Source organism: Trichomycterus rosablanca, chromosome 11 (genome assembly GCF_030014385.1).
Source record: "Trichomycterus rosablanca isolate fTriRos1 chromosome 11, fTriRos1.hap1, whole genome shotgun sequence".
In the NCBI taxonomy this organism is placed as follows: domain Eukaryota; kingdom Metazoa; phylum Chordata; class Actinopteri; order Siluriformes; family Trichomycteridae; genus Trichomycterus; species Trichomycterus rosablanca.
The window spans coordinates 27,237,620-27,260,945 of record NC_085998.1 but is presented as its reverse complement, the minus strand read 5'-3'; the positions used below and the strand labels follow the sequence as shown (position 1 = coordinate 27,260,945).

At 41.3% G+C, this 23,326-nt stretch overlaps 1 protein-coding gene across 1 annotated transcript in view; it reads left to right on the top strand.

The window, feature by feature from the left end:
* Positions 1-23,326, top strand: part of hydin (HYDIN axonemal central pair apparatus protein) — a 262,192-nt gene that overhangs the window by 9,273 nt on the left and 229,593 nt on the right. The window contains exons 3-7 of the mRNA XM_063004123.1: positions 8,481-8,606; positions 14,730-14,849; positions 18,282-18,416; positions 22,275-22,474; positions 22,560-22,684. Coding sequence (XP_062860193.1) covers positions 8,481-8,606; positions 14,730-14,849; positions 18,282-18,416; positions 22,275-22,474; positions 22,560-22,684 — 706 coding nt within the window. The remainder of the gene's footprint in view (positions 1-8,480; positions 8,607-14,729; positions 14,850-18,281; positions 18,417-22,274; positions 22,475-22,559; positions 22,685-23,326) is intronic.

The window sequence follows — 23,326 nt, the reverse complement described above, 5'->3', positions numbered from 1 at the left end:
CTCACAGACCTGTAACTTCTTCTTTAAGAAGCTCTTCTGTCCTCCACTCGTTACCTGTATTAATGGCACCTGTTTGACCTCGTTATCTGTATAAAAGACACCTGTCCAAAGCCTCAAACAGTCAGACTCCAAACTCAACCATGGCCAAGACCAAAGAGCTGTCGAAGGACACCAGGAAGAAAATTGTAGACCTGCACCAGGCTGGGAAGAGTGAATCTACAATAGGCAAGCAGGTTGGTGTGAATAAATCAACTGTGGGAACAATTGTAGGAAAATGGAAGACATACAAGACCACTGATAATCTCCCTCGATCTGGGGCCCGTGGGGTCAAAATGATCATGAGAACGGTGAGCAAAAATCCCAGAACTACACGGAGGGAACTGATGAATGACCTGCAGAGAGCTGGGACCAAAGTAACAAAGGCTACCATCAGTAACACACTACGCTGAGAGGGACTCAAATCCTGCAGTGCCAGGCGTGTCCCCCTGCTTAAGCCAGTACATGTCCAGGCCCGTCTGAAGTTTGCCATATGGAAGATCCAGAAGAGGATTGGGAGAATATCATGTGGTCAGATGAAACCAAAATGGAACTTTTTGGTAAAAACTCAACTCGTCGTGTTTGGAGGAAGAAGAAAAACCCAAGAAGGGGACAGGACGACTGATCCGTGTTAAGGGAAGAATGAACGGGGTCATGTATTGTGAGATTTTAAGCCAAAACCTCCTTCCATCAGTGAGAGCATTGAAGATGGAACGTGGCTGGGTCTTCCAGCATGACAATGATCCCAAACACACCGCTCGGGCAACGAAGGAGTGGCTCCGTAAAAAGCATTTCAAGGTCCTGGAGTGGCCTAGCCAGTCTCCAGACCTCAACCCCATAGAAAATTTGTGCAGGGAGTTGAAAGTCCGTGTTACCCAGCGACAGCACCAAAACATCACTGCTCTAGAGGAGATCTGCATGGAGGAATGGGCCAAAATACCAGCTACAGTGTGTGCAAACCTGGTGAAGACTTACAGGAAACGTTTGACCTCTGTCATTGCCTACAAAGGTTATGTTACAAAGTATTGAGTTGAACTTTTGTTATTGACCAAATACTTATTTTCCACCATAAATAAATTCTTTAAAAATCCTACAATGTGATTTCCTGGATTTTTTTTCTCATTTTGTCTCTCATAGTTGAAGTGTACCTATGATGAAAATTACAGACCTCTCTCATCTTTCTAAGTAGGAGAACCTGCACAATCAGTGGCTGACTAAACTGGCTGACTTTTTGGCCCCACTGTATATAACGTATGCTTTGTGTATAGTGCAGCCACTTTTTTAACCTCCTTTCACTCTGTTCTTCAATGGTCAAGACCTGTGCAGGACCACCACAGAGCAGGTATTATTTAGGTGGTGGATCATTCTCAGCACTGCAGTGACAATGACATGGTGGTGGTGTGTTAGTGTGTGTTGTGCTGGTATGAGTGGATCAGACACAGCAGCACTGCTGGTGTTTTTAAATACCGTGTCCACTCACTGTCCACTCTATTAGACACTTCTACCTAGTTGGTCCACCTTGTAGATGTAAAGTCAGAGACGATCGCTCATCTATTGCTGCTGTTTGAGTTGGTCATCTTCTAGATCTTCATCAGTGGTCACAGGACGCTGCCCACAGGACGCTGTTGGCTGTATATATTTGGTTGGTGGACTATTCTCAGTCCAGCAGTGACAGTGAGGTGTTTAAAAACTCCATCAGCGCTGCTGTGTCTGATCCACTCATAGCAGCACAACACTAACACACCACCACCATGTCAGTGTCACTGCAGTGCTAGGAATGATCCACCACCTTCATAATTCATACTCTGTAGCAGTCCTTGGAGAGTCCTGACCATTGAAGAACAGCATGAAAGGGGGCTAACAAAGCATGCAGAGAAACAGATGGACTACAGTCAGTAATAGACTGTAATAGTTCTGTAGAACTACAAAGTGCTCCTATGTGGTAAGTGGAGCTGATAAAATGGACAGGATTACCACAAGGAGGTAGTTTTAATGTTATGGTTGATCGGTGTAGTTCAGTGTTATATGGAATTTTTAAAAACTATAACCTATAAACCTGTAAATTTACATTACAGTAGTATTATTGTCTACTTTGACTAGAGAGCTCATGCAGATAGTAGGTATTTTAAAAGCACACCTGATTTTTAAGTGTTAAAATGTCATTCATTGTTTTAAAAATAGTAAATGGAGTAATCATTTAATATGTATTTTAAAATAATGCTTATAAAAATAATAAAAATGATCTACGTACAGTTGATTTATAAAGTATTGATATGGCAACATACAAATATGTTTTTAAATATTAATTACAAAGCGGATTCCAAAAAAGTTGGGACACTAAACAAATTGTGAATAAAAACTGAATGCAATGATGAGGAGATGGCAAATGTCAATATTTTATTCGTAATAGAACATAGATGACAGATCAAAAGTTTAATCTGAGTAAATGTAACATTTTAAAGGAAAAATATGTTGATTCAAAATTTCACAGTGTCAACAAATCCCAAAACAGTTGGGACAAGTAGCAATAAGTGGCTGGAAAAAGGAAATTGAGCATATAACAAACAGCTGGAAGACCAATTAACACTAATTAGGTCAATTGACAACATGATTGGGTATAAAAAGAGTTTCTCAGAGTGTCAGTGTCTCTCAGAAGCCAAGATGGTAAGAGGATCACCAATTCCACCATTGTTGCGCAAAAAGATAGTGCAGCAATACCAGAATGGTGCTACCCAGCGTAAAATAGCAAAGACTTTTAAGTTATCATCATCAACCGTGCATAACATCATCAAAAGATTCAGAGAATCTGGAACAATCGCTGTGCGTAAGGGTCAAGGCCGTAAAACTCTACTGGATGCTCGTGATCCCCGGGCCCTTAAACGTCACTGCACCTCAAACAGGAATGCCACTGTCAAGGAAATAACAGAATGGGCTCAGGAATACTTCCAGAAAGCATTGTCAGTGAACACAATCCACCGTGCCATCCGCCGTTGCCAGCTGAAACTCTACAGTGCAAAGAGGAAGCCATTTCTAAGCAAGCTCCACAAGCTCAGACGTTTGCACTGGGCCAGGGGTTGTTTAAAATGGAGTGTGGCAAAATGGAAGACTGTTCTGTGGTCAGATGAGTCACGATTTGAAGTTCTTTATGGAACACTGGGACGCCATGTCATCCGGACCAGAGAGGACAAGGATAACCCAAGTTGTTATCAACGCTCCGTTCAGAAGCCTGCATCACTGATGGTATGGGGTTGCATGAGTGCTTGTGGCATGGGCAGCTTGCATGTCTGGAAAGGCACCATTAATGCAGAGAACTATGTTCAGGTTCTAGAACAACATATGCTCCCATCTAGACGTCATCTCTTTCAGGGAAGACCCTGCATTTTTCAACAAGATAATGCCAGACCACATTCTGCAGCAATCACAACATCATGGCTACGTAGGAGAAGGATCCGGGTACTGAAATGGCCAGCCTGCAGTCCAGATCTTTCACCTATAGAGAACATTTGGCGCATCATAAAGAGGAAGGTGCGACAAAGAAGGCCCAAGACGATTGAACAGTTAGAGGCCTGTATTAGACATGAATGGGAGAGCATTCCTATTTCTAAACTTGAGAAACTGGTCTCCTCTGTCCCCAGACGTCTGTTGAGTGTTGTAAGAAGAAGGGGGGATGCCACACAGTGGTAAAAATGGCCTTGTCCCAACTTTTTTGGGATTTGTTGATGCCATGAAATTTTGAAACAACATATTTTTCCCTTAAAATGATACATTCTCTCAGTTTAAACTTTTGATCTGTGATTTGTGTTCTATTCTGAATAAAATATTAGATGTTGGCACCTCAACATCATTGCATTCAGTTTTTATTCACAATTTGTTTAGTGTCCCAACTTTTTTGGAATCCGGTTTGTAAATAAAAATCTTTAAAAAGTATTCAGACCCTTCATATCCAGTTTGCTTCAGTTGTCCTTGAGATGTGTTTAATACTTAATTGGAGTCTATTGCAATTTAGTTGATTGGACATTGTTTTGGAAGGCACATACCGTGGTCCATAAAAGCCCACAATTTACATTGTCAGGACAAAACCCAAGCCATGAAGTCCAAGAAACTGTCTGTGGATCTCCATGATGCAATTATAGGTGGGTATAGATCAGGGCAAGGACATAAAACAATATATGAGCCTTTGAATGCTCTCAGGACCACAACGGCCTCAATAATTATGAAATGAAAGAAGCTTGGCACAGTCTTGAGCCTTTCAATGGTTGGGCATCTGGACAAGAAAAGGATGGAGGGAGGGAATAAATCAGGGAGGTAAGAAAGAACTCAATGGTCACTGTGCAGAAATTGGAAGACCTTTTGCAAGGACATACATTTCAGCAGCACACCATAAATCAGGCTTTTATGGCAGAGTGGCAAGCCAGAAGCCACTTTTAAATAAAGGGCATGTAAGAGAATATGGCAACATAAATAAAAAGATTTTCTTCTGGACAGAAGAGCAAGCAATATGTCTGGCAAAAACAGGCACTGCACATCACATCTAGTACTATCCCTACACTTAAACACTGTGGTGGCACAATGACTTATGGGGGTGCTTCTCAGCAGCAGGGATAGGTAAAGTGTAAAGAATAGAGGGGCACAGGAATGCATTCTTGAAAAAAACATATCCAGAGCACATGCAAACTCAGACTGACAAGGACCCGAAGTATACAGCCATAACAACACTGCAGTGGTTATGAGTTAAGTCTCTGAATGTACTTAAGTGGCCCAGCCAAAGCCCAGACTTTACTTAAATACTAGGTTAAATACTTAAATAAGTTGTAGAGCTGGGCGGTATGACGGTACATTTGCTGTAACGGCTTTGATTCCTCGTACGGTATGGATTTTTCATATACCATACCATAGCACATACCATAACAGTTAATTTTACCGGCTGTAAGCTTCAGTAGGCAGCAAATCATATAATATTATTCGCCTCTAAAAGCGCTATGGAGCGCTGTGCAGATTAGGGGTCTGTTCGAAAACCTAGTGAGCTGCCTTGCTGTCTACTGCCTGCATAGGCAGCTGCCTAAGTAGAGAGCATTCTAATAAGTCAGGTTATTCCAGACTTCCCAAGTCTCCCGGACGTTCCGGGAGTCTCCCGCATATACATAGAGGCTCCCTGATGCCCGCAAGTCAGATCAAATCTCCCGGAATCTTGAACAAGTGGCCAAGAGCGCACACACACACACAGACACACACACACACACACACATGCGCACGCAGGTGACACAGACTTTATTCCCTGATCGCGTATTAAATCCGTTATCTGATATACAATCTAGCGCACTGTGTAGGGAACATAAATCAATTGTCTAATATACTGTCTAGTGCACTAAGTAGGTAACATAAATTAATATCTAAAAAACTATCTAGTGCACTATGTAGGGAACATAAATCCGTTATCTGATATACAACTTAGTGCGCTATGTAGTACACATTAATGTGTTTGTGACGCGAACAGTTAGCTTAGTAGCTCAGTTAGCAGCTCCTATAAGTTATCACCCATATATAAATAAGTTTTTGCAACTTGGGATGTCTGTTATTCAGACAGAGATTACAGCAATTACACCAGTTTTTGCTTACTAAGCTAACAAAGTGGTTTGAGGTGGCACAACGTGCTAGCATGCCAGCTAACGCGTCCTTCCGTGTACCAAAAATGGTTAAATTGTCACCGACAAGCCCGAATTTACAAATAAGTGACACTTGTACGTGTTTATACAAATTAAACATCAATGATAATTTATTTACATTTGAAAATAACTCACGGTAAAAACACATGCTAGCGCACCAGAGCTGGGCTTTCAAATACATCGTATCGAATCTCAGCTCTGCCATCCTGCTGAGCTGAGCGAACACATGAACAACGATTGGCCTGTTGTTCATACAGGGGTGGGGTATTAAGCCGGAACTCCTCGTAACTGATGCACTATGACCTCTGCTGGCTGATTGATGGCGCCTGCATAGAGACGGGAAAAGAGTGCGTACACAAGGCTGATTCGCAAATATGCAATCTCGCCTGGTGTTGGTGACAAGATGCATACGGCTGCTGCCCACGTGTCGGAGGGGGCGTGAGTTAGCTTCGATTTGCTCAAATCAGAGCAGGGTTCGACATTAGTGGAGAGGAAGCATGATGCAATATATATATATATACTGTATATATATACAGTGTATCACAAAAGTGAGTACACCCCTCACATTTCTGCAGATATTTAAGTATATCTTTTCATGGGACAACACTGACAAAATGACACTTTGACACAATGAAAAGTAGTCTGTGTGCAGCTTATATAACAGTGTAAATTTATTCTTCCCTCAAAATAACTCAATATACAGCCATTAATGTCTAAACCACCGGCAACAAAAGTGAGTACACCCCTAAGAGACTACACCCCTAAATGTCCAAATTGAGCACTGCTTGTCATTTTCCCTCCAAAATGTCATGTGATTTGTTAGTGTTACTAGGTCTCAGGTGTGCATAGGGAGCAGGTGTGTTCAATTTAGTAGTACAGCTCTCACACTCTCTCATACTGGTCACTGAAAGTTCCAACATGGCACCTCATGGCAAAGAACTCTCTGAGGATCTTAAAAGACGAATTGTTGCGCTACATGAAGATGGCCAAGGCTACAAGAAGATTGCCAACACCCTGAAACTGAGCTGCAGCACAGTGGCCAAGATCATCCAGCGTTTTAAAAGAGCAGGGTCCACTCAGAACAGACCTCGCGTTGGTCGTCCAAAGAAGCTGAGTGCACATGCTCAGCGTCACAACCAACTGCTGTCTTTGAAAGATAGGCGCAAGAGTGCTGTCAGCATTGCTGCAGAGATTGAAAAGGTGGGGGGTCAGCCTGTCAGTGCTCAGACCATACGCCGCACACTACATCAAATTGGTCTGCATGGCTGTCACCCCAGAAGGAAGCCTCTTCTGAAGTCTCTACACAAGAAAGCCCGCAAACAGTTTGCTGAAGACATGTCAACAAAGGACATGGATTACTGGAACCATGTCCTATGGTCTGATGAGACCAAGATTAATTTGTTTGGTTCAGATGGTCTCAAGCATGTGTGGCGGCAATCAGGTGAGGAGTACAAAGATAAGTGTGTCATGCCTACAGTCAAGCATGGTGGTGGGAATGCCATGGTCTGGGGCTGCATGAGTGCAGCAGGTGTTGGGGAGTTACATTTCATTGAGGGACACATGAACTCCAATATGTACTGTGAAATACTGAAGCAGAGCATGATCCCCTCCCTCCGGAAACTGGGTCGCAGGGCAGTGTTCCAGCATGATAATGACCCCAAACACACCTCTAAGACGACCACTGCTTTATTGAAGAGGCTGAGGGTAAAGGTGATGGACTGGCCAAGCATGTCTCCAGACCTAAACCCAATAGAACATCTTTGGGGCATCCTCAAGCGGAAGGTGGAGGAGCGCAAAGTCTCGAATATCCGCCAGCTCCGTGATGTCATCATGGAGGAGTGGAAAAGCATTCCAGTGGCAACCTGTGAAGCTCTGGTAAACTCCATGCCCAGGAGAGTTAAGGCAGTTCTGGGAAATAATGGTGGCCACACAAAATATTGACACTTCAGGAACTTTCACTAAGGGGTGTACTCACTTTTGTTGCTGGTGGTTTAGACATTAATGGCTGTATATTGAGTTATTTTGAGGGAAGAATAAATTTACACTGTTATATAAGCTGCACACAGACTACTTTTCATTGTGTCAAAGTGTCATTTTGTCAGTGTTGTCCCATGAAAAGATATACTTAAATATCTGCAGAAATGTGAGGGGTGTACTCACTTTTGTGATACACTGTATATATATATATATATATATATATATACATATATACAGTATATACTGTGTATATATATATGTATATACATATATATATATATATATATATATAATAGAAAATAACTCGCTGCTCCGCATTCGTCTGCCATATTTCTATTTTTTTGTGAGAGAAGGTTTGCCGCACTGAATGCTGGGATTGCCTTCAGCGCTAAGGAAGCATTGGATGCTCCTTCACTATTCAGTCGAAATACCGTTCATAATCTTGTTTGGACCTTATCTACTCCTTGGTTGACACGTGTTAAACTCAAAAATATTGGTGGATGGTTTTAGGAAAGCAGTCTTTCTAACTTATTTGTCAACTTGAAGGTAGCAGCTGAAAAATCATCCATTAAAGTTGCATCATTTTTGTGATCATCTGCTGTTCCAACTGTTTGGTAAAGGCTCATTAAAAACACTGTGTGCACTAGTAAAAAATGTTTAAATGTTTGTTGTTGGTATAGTCCCAAGAAACTAAGAAATAAATAGAAATAATATTTTAAACACTTTTTCTCTTGGTGAGAACATTAAAGGGTTAAGTGTATTTTGTTCTTATGAAGTAAATTGCTGTGGCTTCTCTTGTTATAGCTATCTCCATCTATGTATGCACATGAGATGTCTCAGACTACAGAAGAGAGATTAGCTAATACATATAAGATGCATCCACCACGTATTTTGGAGCTTCTAGACATGAGTGAAACCACACACCACAAGGTAAACTTGTCTTGTCACTGTTTTTGTTGTTATTTTGTTGTACACACAAACACAGACACACACACACAAGCAATGTGAAGAGAAATTTATTTATTTATTCATATATTCTACTTAAGATCTACTGTATGTGTCAGGTTAATCATTAAGAAGTTTGACTATAAAAGCAGAACCTTTGGCAGTGGTGTTTTGGACGACTCAGATATGTGTAAATAATGGTAAAAACAAAGGAGTTCAGTTGTGACTTATAGGAAGCAATTGTTGATGCTCCTCATTCTTGGAAAGTTATGTCCAATTTTAAATTCACCTTTCTACAGTGAGATTGATTGTTTACAAATATAGAGCCTTTAAGAGGGTTCCCAGGACTGGTCATCCCAACAAATTTACTCCAAGGTCACACCATTTAATCCTAAAAAAAAATCCCAGGAGCTAAATCATGTGTACCTCTGTAAGCTCATTAAATCTTTGGGTGTGTTCGAAAAGCTAGTGAGCTCTCTACATAGACAGCATTTTACGTCATCCTGTGCGCGCTCTCGAGAAGGAGGCTGTTCGAAATCCTAGATACCTTAAAATCCTCACTTCTGAGGCATCTTAATATTTCAATGTTATTTTGGCTGAAGAACGAGTGAGCATCCGACACTGCCTTAGTGATCAAGGCAATCCCAGCATTCATTGCGGGTCGGATGCTCTTCTCTCACAGAAAAATAAACATGGCTGACGGGGCGGAGAAACGAATGAGTTATTTTCAAACGTAAATAAAATATTACTGATTTTTAACTTGTATAAACTTGTACCGAGTGTTTTTATTTGCAAGTTCGGGTTTGTCAGGAAATTTAACCGTTATCGGTACATGAAGGAGATGCTATACGTTAGCGTGCTGTGCTACCTCAGTTTATTGGTTTTAATGGCAAGATGCTAAATGCTAAACGCGAAATGCGACACCCGATGGAATCGCTGTCTAAGTAGCGCGTTCGAATAACCTGCCTTATAAGTCATTGACTTATTAGAATCCACTCTACTAAGGCAGCTGCCTATGTAGACAGTAAGACAGCAAGGAAAGTATTTGGACCCCTTCTATTTCTTTATTAAATCCATTTGTTTTAGCCACAAACAGTTGCCAACTAATGCGCAGCAACAGTTTAAGGTAGGTTCTTTTATGATCCAGCATGACTGCACAAAGCAGGGTGTATCATCAAGACATGACAAAAGCTTGGTTTTAGGAAACTCCAATGTCCTTCACAGAGCCCTGACCTTAGTGCCACTGTACAGCTTTGGAGGAGCCATCTGTCCAACAGCTTAATCTGGATGAGAACAGAGTCAAGTAACAGACAGATCTTCTGCTAGCCCACTACCGCTGAGATCAGCTGGTCAGATGTCTATAAAGACATGGCTGTTTCATAATAACTAAAGAAAAAAAACATTGAAGTGAAATGACCAAGTCCAGACCTTAACTTCTTAAGATCTCAAGATCTTAAGAGAGCTATGCATAAGCAGATGCTAAAGGTGTTTCTACATGTTAATGAACTCTTAAGTGTACTTATTTTAATTTACCTGGTTTCTGAATCATGGTTTACTTGAAACAACTGTTACATATTAAAATCTGTTGTATTTTTTTGTCACATTAGGTTATTTGTTTAATAGGGACCACACAATTGTTACCTCATGGAAACTAAATATGTAGCACAATTAAAAATAAATACCTAATCAAGTAATCATGCAGCTGGGTAAAATCCTAGTACCTTTCTATACTGGCACATTTTAAAAAGTGATGTGCATTAGAAATACCTCAAAGATGCACTGGTCTATATTTTATAGCTCATACTATTTACAGACCACATGGGACTGTCTGTGGATTACAAAAACATAACAGTTAACACAAAGCATGTATAGTAGACCCTTGACTTACGAATTTAATTGGTTCCAAAGGGTTGTTCTTAAGTTAAAATGTTTGTTAGTTAAACCTATTTTTAGAATTAATCCGTGCCAGACCTCCCACACCACCCCTCTTACCTAACCTTTCTTATTTCTTAAATGGTCTTTTTTGTTATAAAACAACTATATTTTCCCTTAAATCTTAAATAATAGAATAGACATTCCTGTAATAAACAATAATAAACAATAATACTCAGTAGTACTGTACATAAAAAACACACATTCAGTACAGTACGTGTGCTGTATCATACACCATAATAAATGTCCTTTTTTTTATAAAATGTATCTACCAGAAACGACAATAACTCTCATATTTCTCTATTATTTCCTTCTTTATTTCAGTAGTGTTGTATTTTGTAGGTGTAATTGCACAAAAGAAAGAATACTTTACTGAGCTGAATTCCTTCTTCTCTCTCACTAACTGCCCCCTCTGTCTGATACACAGTGACAGCTACTGGTAGAAGTAATGATACAACACTAAATATTAAAAGATTTGTTCATTTTCTCAGCACTGCACTTTCTCTGCACCTTCTTTGGGGACATTTTAATATTGAATTTTACAAAATATAAAGAAAACACCGGAAAAACACCATCCGCTGTCCAAATGTTCGCTCACTGTATATACAGTGCCTTGCAAAAGTATTCAGCCCCCTTGAACTTTTCAACCTTTTGCCACATTTCAGGCTTCAAACATAACGATATGAAATTGTAATTTTTTTGTGAAGAATCAACAACAAGTGGGACACAATCGTGAAGTGGAACGAAATTTATTGGATATTTTACACTTTTTTTAGAAATAAAAAACTGAAAAGTGGGGCGTGCAATATTATTCAGCCCCCTTGCGTTAATACTTTGTAGCGCCACCTTTTGCTGCGATTACAGCTGCAAGTCGCTTGGGGTATGTCTCTATCAGTTTTGCACATCGAGAGACAGACATTTTTGCCCATTCTTCCTTGCAAAACAGTTCGAGCTCAGTGAGGTTGGATGGAGAGCGTTTGTGAACAGCAGTTTTCAGCTCTTTCCACAGATTCTCGATGGGATTCAGGTCTGGACTTTGACTTGGCCATTCTAACACCTGGATACGTTTATTTGTGAACCATTCCATTGTAGCTTTTGCTTTATGTTTTGGATCATTGTCTTGTTGGAAGATAAATCTCCGTCCCAGTCTCAGGTCTTTTGCAGACTGCAACAGGTTTTCTTCCAGAATGGTCCTGTATTTGGCTCCATCCATCTTCCCATCAATTTTAACCATCTTCCCTGTCCCTGCTGAAGAAAAGCAGGCCCAAACCATGATGCTGCCACCACCATGTTTGACAGTGGGGATGGTGTGTTCAGGGTGATGAGCTGTGTTGCTTTTACGCCAAACATAACGTTTTGCATTGTGGCCAAAAAGTTCGATTTTGGTTTCATCTGACCAGAGCACCTTCTTCCACATGTTTGGTGTGTCTCCCAGGTGACTTTTTATAGATATCTTTGAGAAATGGCTTTCTTCTTGCCACTCTTCCATAAAGGCCAGATTTGTGCAGTGTACGACTGATTGTGTCCTATGGACAGAGTCTCCCACCTCAGCTGTAGATCTCTGCAGTTCATTCAGAGTGATCATGGGCCTCTTGGCTGCATCTCTGATCAGTCTTCTCCTTGTTTGAGCTGAAAGTTTAGAGGGACGGCCGGGTCTTGGTAGATTTGCAGTGGTCTGATACTCCTTCCATTTCAATATGATCGCTTGCACAGTGCTCCTTGAGATGTTTAAAGCTTGGGAAATCTTTTTGTATCCAAATCCGGCTTTAAACTTCTCCACAACAGTATCTCGGACCTGCCTGGTGTGTTCCTTGGTCTTCATGATGCTCTCTGCGCTTTAAACAGAACTCTGAGACTGTCACAGAGCAGGTGCATTTATACGGAGACTTGATTACACACAGGTGGATTCTATTTATCACCATCAGTCATTTAGGTCAACATTGGATCATTCAGAGATCCTCACTGAACTTCTGGAGTGAGTTTGCTGCACTGAAAGTAAAGGGGCTGAATAATATTGCACGCCCCACTTTTTAGTTTTTTATTTCTAAAAAAAGTTTAAAATATCCAATAAATTTCGTTCCACTTCACGATTGTGTCCCACTTGTTGTTGATTCTTCACAAAAAATTACAATTTCATATCGTTATGTTTGAAGCCTGAAATGTGGCAAAAGGTTGAAAAGTTCAAGGGGGCTGAATACTTTTGCAAGGCACTGTATATACAGTGTATCACAAAAGTGAGTACACCCCTCACATTTCTGCAGATATTTAAGTATATCTTTTCATGGGACAACATTGACAAAATGACACTTTGACACAATGAAAAGTAGTCTGTGTGCAGCTTATATAACAGTGTAAATTTATTCTTCCCTCAAAATAACTCAATATACAGCCATTAATGTCTAAACCACCGGCAACAAAAGTGAGTACACCCCTTAGTGAAAGTTCCTGAAGTGTCAATATTTTGTGTGGCCACCATTATTTCCCAGAACTGCCTTAACTCTCCTGGGCATGGAGTTTACCAGAGCTTCACAGGTTGCCACTGGAATGCTTTTCCACTCCTCCATGACGACATCACGGAGCTGGCGGATATTCGAGACTTTGCGCTCCTCCACCTTCCGCTTGAGGATGCCCCAAAGATGTTCTATTGGGTTTAGGTCTGGAGACATGCTTGGCCAGTCCATCACCTTTACCCTCAGCCTCTTCAATAAAGCAGTGGTCGTCTTAGAGGTGTGTTTGGGGTCATTATCATGCTGGAACACTGCCCTGCGACCCAGTTTCCGGAGGGAGGGGATCATGCTCTGCTTCAGTATTTCACAGTACATATTGGAGTTCATGTGTCCCTCAATGAAATGTAACTCCCCAACACCTGCTGCACTCATGCAGCCCCAGACCATGGCATTCCCACCACCATGCTTGACTGTAGGCATGACACACTTATCTTTGTACTCCTCACCTGATTGCTGCCACACATGCTTGAGACCATCTGAACCAAACAAATTAATCTTGGTCTCATCAGACCATAGGACATGGTTCCAGTAATCCATGTCCTTTGTTGACATGTCTTCAGCAAACTGTTTGCGGGCTTTCTTGTGTAGAGACTTCAGAAGAGGCTTCCTTCTGGGGTGACAGCCATGCAGACCAATTTGATGTAGTGTGCGGCGTATGTTCTGAGCACTGACAGGCTGACCCCCCACCTTTTCAATCTCTGCAGCAATGCTGACAGCACTCCTGCGCCTATCTTTCAAAGACAGCAGTTGGATGTGACGCTGAGCACGTGCACTCAGCTTCTTTGGACGACCAACGCGAGGTCTGTTCTGAGTGGACCCTGCTCTTTTAAAACGCTGGATGATCTTGGCCACTGTGCTGCAGCTCAGTTTCAGGGTGTTGGCAATGTTCTTGTAGCCTTGGCCATCTTCATGTAGCGCAACAATTCGTCTTTTAAGATCCTCAGAGAGTTCTTTGCCATGAGGTGCCATGTTGGAACTTTCAGTGACCAGTATGAGAGAGTGTGAGAGCTGTACTACTAAATTGAACACACCTGCTCCCTATGCACACCTGAGACCTAGTAACACTAACAAATCACATGACATTTTGGAGGAAAAATGACAAGCAGTGCTCAATTTGGACATTTAGGGGTGTAGTCTCTTAGGGGTGTACTCACTTTTGTTGCCGGTGGTTTAGACATTAATGGCTGTATATTGAGTTATTTTGAGGGAAGAATAAATTTACACTGTTATATAAGCTGCACACAGACTACTTTTCATTGTGTCAAAGTGTCATTTTGTCAGTGTTGTCCCATGAAAAGATATACTTAAATATCTGCAGAAATGTGAGGGGTGTACTCACTTTTGTGATACACTGTATATATATATATGAAGAGAGACAGTCGGAGTCAACGTGTTCATGACGTCATGTGCTTTGCGAATTTAGGTTCGTAATCTGAAATTTGTTCGTACGTTAAGTTGAAACAGATCGCTCGTAACCCGAAATGTTCGTATGGTAAACCGTTTGTAACTCAAGGGTCTACTGTACTGTATATTTTTAAGAAACAAAACCTAAATATACAGATCAGGACTTGTTGCACTTGGATGCACTTGGAAATAAATGACTAATTATCGTTTACTTTTCAATTTGAAATAAGAATTCATTTTCTGTTTTTGTTTTTGATGTTTTCAGTTTTCTACGGTGGACGTGGACCAGCCAATTTTTCAGCCTTACCCATCTGAGATTGTGTTTCAGAACTACCTGTCCTCTGAGACGTATGAGGTGCCGCTGGTATTGCGCAATAATGACAAGGTAACTCCATACTTAGCACATACAGTGTATCACAAAAGTGAGTACACCCCTCACATTTCTGCAAATATTTCATTATATCTTTTCATGGGACAACACTATAGACATGAAACTTGGATATAACTTAGAGTAGTCAGTATACAACTTGTATAGCAGTGTAGATTTACTGTCTTCTGAAAATAACTCAACACACAGCCATTAATGTCTAAATAGATGGCAACATAAGTGAGTACACCCCACAGTGAACATGTCCAAATTGTGCCCAAATGTGTCGTTGTCCCTCCCTGGTGTCATGTGTCAAGGTCCCAGGTGTAAATGGGGAGCATGGCTTTTAAATTTGGTGTTTTGGGTACAATTCTCTCATACTGGCCACTGGATATTCAACATGGCACCTCATGGCAAAGAACTCTCTGAGGATGTGAGAAATAGAATTGTTGCTCTCCACAAAGAAGGCCTGGGCTATAAGAATATTGCGAACACCCTGAAACTGAGCTACAGCATGGTGGCCAAGGTCATACAGCGGTTTTCCAGGACAGGTTCCACTCGGAACAGGCTTCGCCAGGGTCGACCAAAGAAGTTGAGTCCACGTGTTCGGCGTCATATCCAGAGGTTGGCTTTAAAAAATAGACACATGAGTGCTACCAGCATTTCTGCAGAGGTTGAAGACGTGGGAGGTCAGCCTGTCAGTGCTCAGACCATACGCCGCACACTGCATCAACTCGGTCTGCATGGTCGTCATCCCAGAAGGAAGCTGACGCACAAGAAAGCCCGCAAACAGTTTGCTGAAGACAAGCAGTCCAAGAACATGGATTACTGGAATGCCCTGTGGTCTGACGAGACCAAGATAAACTTGTTTGGCTCAGATGGTGTCCAGCATGTGTGGCGGCACCCTGGTGAGAAGTACCAAGACAACTGTATCTTGCCTACAGTCAAGCATGGTGGTGGTAGCATCATGGTCTTGGGCTGCATGAGTGTTGCTGGCACTGGGGAGCTGCAGTTCATTGAGGGAAACATGAATTCCAACATGTACTGTGACATTCTGAAACAGAGCATGATCCCCTCCCTTCGAAAACTGGGCCTCATGGCAGTTTTCCAACAGGATAACGACCCCAAACACAACCTCCAAGATGACAACTGCCTTGCTGAGGAAGCTGAAGGTAAAGGTGATGGACTAAACTCAATTGAGCACCTGTGGCGCATCCTCAAGTGGAAGATGGAGGAGTTCAAGGTGTCTAACATCCACCAGCTCCGTGATGTCATCATGGAGGAGTGGAAGAGGATTCCAGTAGCAACCTGTGCAGCTCTGGTGAATTCCATGCCCAGGAGGGTTAAGGCAGTGCTGGATAATAATGGTGGTCACACAAAATATTGACACTTTGGGCACAATTTGGACATGTTCACTGTGGGGTGTACTCACTTATGTTGCCAGCTATTTAGACATTAATGGCTGTGTGTTGAGTTATTTTCAGAAGACAGTAAATCTACACTGCTATACAAGTTGTACACTGACTACTCTAAGTTATATCCAAGTTTTATTTCTATAGTGTTGTCCCATGAAAAGATATAATAAAATATTTGCAGAAATGTGAGGGGTGTACTCACTTTTGTGATACACTGTATCTTACTGTACACTATGGATCTGTCCGAAAACCTAGAGAGCTTCCTTGTTGCCTTCTGCCTACCTAGGCAGATGCCTAAGTAGAGATAATTCTAGTAAGACATTGACTTATAAGGCAGATTATTTCGACATCGATTTGGAATCGACTGCTGCGATCACGTCACCACAGTTTTATGTACTAAGCTAACATAGTTAGCCTCAGGCCATTTAAACCAATAGGCTGAGGTGGCACAACTCGCTAGCATGCCAGCTAACATCTCCCTCTGTGTACTGAAAACGGTTAAATTGTCACTGACAAGCCCAAATTTGCAAATAAATGAAACTTTGCACCATTATACAAATAAAAAATCAATGAGAAATAGTTAACATTTGAAAAGAACTTTGTTTGTTGTTCCACGTTTATCTGCCATATTTGTAATTTTTTTGTGAGAAAAGTTGTGTTGCACTGAATGCTGGGATTGCCTTCATCGCTAAGAAAGCATCAGGTGTTCCCTTGTTATTCAATCAGTTTATAACTTTGAAATAAGGCACCTTAGTAAGCAGCATTTTTAGCTATCTAAGAATTCGAACAGTCTTCTTCTCGAGAGCGTAAAGGATGACGTAAAATGTGTCTATGTAGAGAGCTCACTAGGTTTGCGAATAGACCCTATTTTGTGTGATGTTTGTGTTAGGGGGCATAACAATAAACTGTATTTTGCATCTGTATTTTGTCATCTTTCATTCAATTTCATTTCATACCCCATCCCCAAATAACTGCTATATTGAAATTAAACCTTTTAATGAAATATATGTATATATACATGTAAATATATATACTGATCAGCCATAACATTAAAACCACCTCCTTGTTTCTACACTCACTGTCCATTTTATCAGCTCCACTTACCATATAGGAGCACTTTGTAGTTCTACAAATACTGACTGTAGTCCATCTGTTTCTCTGCATGCTTTGTTAGCCCCCTTTCATGCTGTTCTTCAATGGTCAGGACCCCCACAGGACCACTACAGAGCAGGTATTATTTGGGTGGTGAGTCATTCTCAGCACTGCAGTGACACTGACATGATGGTGGTGTGTTAGTGTGTGTTGTGCTGGTATGAGTGGATAAGACACAGCAATGCTGATGGAGTTTTTAAACACCTCACTGTCACTGCTGGACTGAGAATAGTCCACCAACCAAAAATATCCAGCCAACGGCGCCCTGTGGGCAGCGTCCTGTGACCACTGATGAAGGTCTAAAAGATGACCAACTCAAACAGCAGCAATAGATGAGCGATCGTCTCTGACTTTACATCTACAAGGTGGACCAACTAGGTAGAAGTGTCTAATAGAGTGGACAGTGAGTGGACATGGTATTTAAAAACTCCAGCAGCGCTGCTGTGTCTGATCCACTCATACCAGCACAACACACACTAACACACCACCACCATGTCAGTGTCACTGCAGTGCTGAGAATGATCCACCACCTAAATAATACCTGCTCTGTGGTGGTCCTGCAGGGGTCCTGACCATTGAAGAACAGGGTGAAAGCAGGTTAAAAAAGCATGTAGAGAAATAAATGGACTACAGTCAGTAATTGTTGAACTACAAAGTGCTTTTATATGGTAAGTGAAGCTGATAAAATGGACAGTGAGTGTAGAAACAAGGAGGTGGTTTTAATGTTATGGCTGATCAGTGTATATAAATATACCTAAACAATTACATTCTGTATCTGTGTTTCATAATATCAGCCATGGTCTTAAATCTGCTATTAAAAATTACATTTAGTTTGATTTATCCAATGTTTATGATTTATTACAAGTTCCTCTGTCTTTTGTAGATCCCTCGTCTGGTAAAGGTGGTTGAAGAAGACTCCTTGTATTTCAAAGTGGTCAGTCCTACAGACGTAGGCAACAAAGTGGCTCCAGGCATGGCATCCACCTTTACAGTTTTCTTTACCCCACAGGAGAACAAGGTACTTTTAATTTTAAAGGCTCAGGTTGTTGATGGTTGTGGTTACTTAGTTGTCAGATAAACAGACAGTCATGTACAACATTTCTGAATAACCAATTAAGTCCTTCCTAAGAAGGTAAACGGCCAGCATGTGCGGATGCTTTTTGTTTTGGACAGTTGCTTGTCCAGATGTTTTAGCTTTTACCCCACGTTTCCCATAATTAAACCACTGGAAACTGAATAATGAACCTAATGTGCTTTAGCTGGGATGTGTTATACTCTATAACCAGCACCCAGATAAGTGTTCAAGGTGTTTTACAACCATGGTGAAAACTAAGGAGCAGTCCCTAAAGCTGAGAGAGGAGATCATTTCAAAACAGCAACATATAAGAAGATTTCCAAGACCTTAAACATTGCCACAGACACCTTTGAGAGTATTGCCCAGAAGTTCCAAACATATGGCACATCAGCAAACCAGCATGACCATAGGAGAAAGCCCAAGGCCTTGGCAATCTTATCAGGAGGACCAGGCTGGGACAAATGTGTCAATGGCAACTATAAGAAGATTACTTAACAACCAAAGACTTCATGGCTGGACTCCATAATGCATGACACTCTAGTAGTTTAAGAAACACAGGAAGGGTTGACTGGAACATGCCAGAAGGGATTTGAATAGGCCTGCAGAGTTATTGGACACAGTTCTATAGAGTATCAAATCAAATCTGGAACTGTTTGGCTATATGCATTGATATTTTGTCTGGCACAAAAAAACTGAGGCTTATGGCAGGTTGTTGTCACATGTAGTACACATCCAGTCTTTATCAGAAAATCCTGCAGCTCATTCAATGATGGTGTAGGCCTCTTGGCAGCCCTTTAGACAAGCTTTCTTCCTGTCTTTTCATCAATTTTGGATAGACATCCAGTTCTTGGTAATGTCACTCCTGTGCCATATTTTTATCCACTTTATATGTCATATATACATATACAGTTGTACAGTACAATGAAATTCTTTCTTCGCATATATATATATGTTTGGAAGCTGGGGTCAGAGCGCAGGGTCAGCCATCGTACGGCGCCCCTGGAGCAGACAGGGTTAAGGGCCTTGCTCAAGGACCCTACAGTGGCTGCTTAGCAGAGCCTTGATTTGAACCGCCAATCTTCTGGTTGATAGCCCAAAGCTCTACCCACTAGGCTACCACTGTACCTAATGTGGATGTTGTGTCCATCATCACTGTGTTCCATGTTATATGTAAAGCCTTATAGATGTTTTGTACCTTTCTTCTGACAATGACATCCCTTGTTACTTTGAATAACTAAGTATTTGTCAGGAAAATTCTACAACCCCAAATCAGAAATAGTTGGGACAGTATGGAAAATGCTAATAAAATAAAACTGCAGTGTGCCTTACGTTTACTTTGACTTTTATTTGATTGCAGACAGTTTGAACCCAAGATATTTCATGTTTTATCTGCTCAACTTCATTTCATTTGTTAATATACCTCCATTCCTGCATTTCAGGCCTGCAAAACATTCCAAAAAAGTTGGGACTGGGGCAATTTAGGGCTAGTAATGAGGTGAAAAAACTAAATAATGATGTGATTCCAAACAGGTGATGTCAACAAGTGATTGTAATCATGGTTTGGTACAAAAGCAGCATCCAGGAAAGGCTGAATCTTTGATGAGCAAAGCTGATCAGAGGATCTCCAGTTTGTCAACAAATGTGTGAGAGAATGATTGAAATGTTTAAAAACAATGAACCTCAAAGAAAGATTGGATGGGATTTGCATATTTCTCCCTCTACAGTGCATAATATTATTAAACAATTCAAGGAATCGGGAGGAATTTCAGTGCATAAAGGCCAAGGGCGCAAGCTTAAGCTGAAAGCCTGTGATCTTTGATCCCTCAGACGGCACTGCATCAAGAACCGACATTTAACAATAGCTGATGTAACCACATGGGTGAGGGATTACTTTGGCAAACCTTTGTCAAGCACTACAATACAGAGTTACATGCACAAAAGCCACTTAAAATTTTACTGTGCAAAAAAGAAGCCTTATGTTAACCATGTCTAGAAGCAGCATCGACTTCTCTGGGCTCTAAGGCATCTAGGATGGACCATCACACAGTGGAAACGTTTATTGTGGTCAGATGAATCAGCAGTCCAGGTCTTTTTGGGGAAAAAATTGACTCTGTGTGCTCCAGACTAAAGACGAAAAGGACCATCCAGACTGTTATCAGTCCAAAAGTCAGGGTCTGTCATGTATGGGGCTGTGTCAGTGCCCTTGGCAAAGGTCATTTACACTTCTGTGATGGCAGCAATTATGCAGAAAAGTACATTGAGATCTTAAAGCAACATATGCTGCCTTCAAGACGTCATCTTTTCCAGGGACGTCCATGCATTTTTCAACAACACAATGCAAAACAACATGCTGCACACATTACAAAGGCATGGCTGCGGAAGAGGAGGGTATGGGTAATGGACTGGCCTGCCTGCAGTCCTGATCTGTCCCCAATAGAAAATGTGTGGAGAATTTGGAATGAAAAAATGTGTTAACGACGACCCCGTACTGTTGCACATCTTAAGACGTGTTTGCAGGAAGAATGGGACAAAATAAAAGCTGAAACATTAAATCACTTGGTCTCCTCGGTGCCAAAACGTCTTTTAAGTGTGATGAAAAGGAATGGCATTATTACAAAGTGGTAAATGATTTACTGTCCCAACTTTTTTTGGAATGTGTTGCAGGCCTGAAATGCAGGAATGGATGTTGATTAATAAATGAAATGAAGTTGAGCAGATAAAACATGAAATATCTCAGGTTCATCCTGTCTGCAATCAAATAAAAGTCAAAGTAAATGTAAGAAACTGTGTTTTTTTATTATTTGCATTTTCCATGCTGTCCCAACTTTTTCTGATTTGGGGTTGTATTAGAAAAGCTGAACTTTATAATTAGAGTCAGATTGATTCATGGCAGGTGTCACTGACTACCATTCTGAACACGGCCTTATCCCAGATTATGTGCAGAATTATGTAACCACTTTATTTTAGTTTTTGTAATTTCTTCCCCTCTTAACGATATCAGTTTGTTTTTCAATGGAAATGTAAATATTAAAGGTCACATTAAAGGTGGAAATAATTAAGAAATGATTTATATTGGTCTGATTTTGACATTACAAAAACCTGCCATTTTACAGGGGTGTGTAGACTTTTTATATCCACTGTACCTGATATAGAGGTATTTCATATAACTGTGTCGTAGGGCGGCACGGTAGATCAGTGGGTAGCACTGTCGCCTCACAGCAAGAAGGTCTTGGGTTTGCTTCCCAGGTGGAACGGTCCAGGTCCTTTCTGTGTGGAGTTTGCATGTTCTCCCTGTGTCTGCATGGGTTTCCTCCAGGAGCTCCGGTTTCATCCCAGTCCAAAGACGTGCAAGTGAGGTGAATTGGAGATACAAAATTGTCCATGACTGTGTTTGGCATTAAAGATGTGAACTGATGAATCTTGTGTAACCAGTAACTAACTGTCCTGCCATGTATGTAACTACAGTAGAGTGTAAAACATGATGTTAAAATCCTAATACATAAATAAATAATAGAATATCACTGTGTCTGTTTGGGTGGTGCAACCACCACTGCTAGGTTCCACGGTTTATATACCCAGATTCTGTCAGCCAGTTGGGCGTCTACATACAGACATGATTTGTTATGTCTGAAGGGGAATGGCCGAGTATCCACAATGGATGGATGTTCTGTCTTGGGTGTGTTACTGCATTGTGTCAGTAATTCTGGGGTAATCCCTGACCTATCATGACTCTGACCAAGATAAAGGGGTGGGCAGACAAAAAAAATGAAGTAATGAATAATATTGTACGGTTCTTTTTAGGACTACATCCACAGGCTGATCTGTGTAACCGAGAGGGAGAAGTTTGAGCTGCCCATCCGAGCAATTGGGCCACGTGCTATCCTGGACTTTCCTGATGAGCTGCACTTTCCTCTGAGTCCTGTCAAGTGTTTATCACAGAAAACACTTCTAGTGCGCAACATTGGGAATAGCGAGGCCAAATTTCAGCTCAGCACACAGAGGTGAGGTCTACACCAGTATAGTGAAGGTAAACGCCACACTGTGCTTTTATTCACTGAGTATCTTCTTTGTTTCTTTCTACTTTAGTCCATTCTTTGTAGAGCCTTCAGTGGGGGCTATCGGTGTTGGAGAAAGCATGCAGGTGACTGTGGACTTTCTTCCCAGAACTACAGGAGACCATTTCCAGCAAATGCTGCTCCACTACCACTCAGGTTCAGTATATACACCTGTTTGCCATTACTTTAAAGCTGGTTCACTGTAATGCAGGAACATTATTTGCATTTGTATGGCTATTCATATTTGTAACAATACAAAACTCTACAATTCCAAAAGTCCAGCTAATCGACTAGACATGACATGCCAAACATGATTCCTGAACAAACCTACGACCGAACAAACTCAGGATATCTTGCTACAGTGGTACATGTCAAAGTGTAGGAAATATTAGACAGCAGTTAAACATTCATTTCTTAAAGCTGATGTGTTAAAAGCAGTAAAAATGAACAAGTGTAGCGATCTGTGTTAGAGCATTTCCAAAACAGCAGGTCTTGTAGGTGTTTTCTAGCATGCACTGATGTGTACTTGCCAAAAGTGGTCTATAAAAGGACAACCAATGTATTGGCTCACTCTGGGCTGTGGTGCTGCCTCTGGGCTACAGTGTTATTCTACCTTGGTTAAACATCCTGCATTGTTAAATCTGTTAAACATTATAATGTTTAATCAGTCACCTGCACCTCTGTGTCCCTTCTACAGGCCAGAATTGGCATTGCAGAAGGGCACAACTCCAACAGGGCTCACTGCCACAGTACAGATAAGATAGGATTCCTTTATTGATCCCCATGGGGAAATAAGGG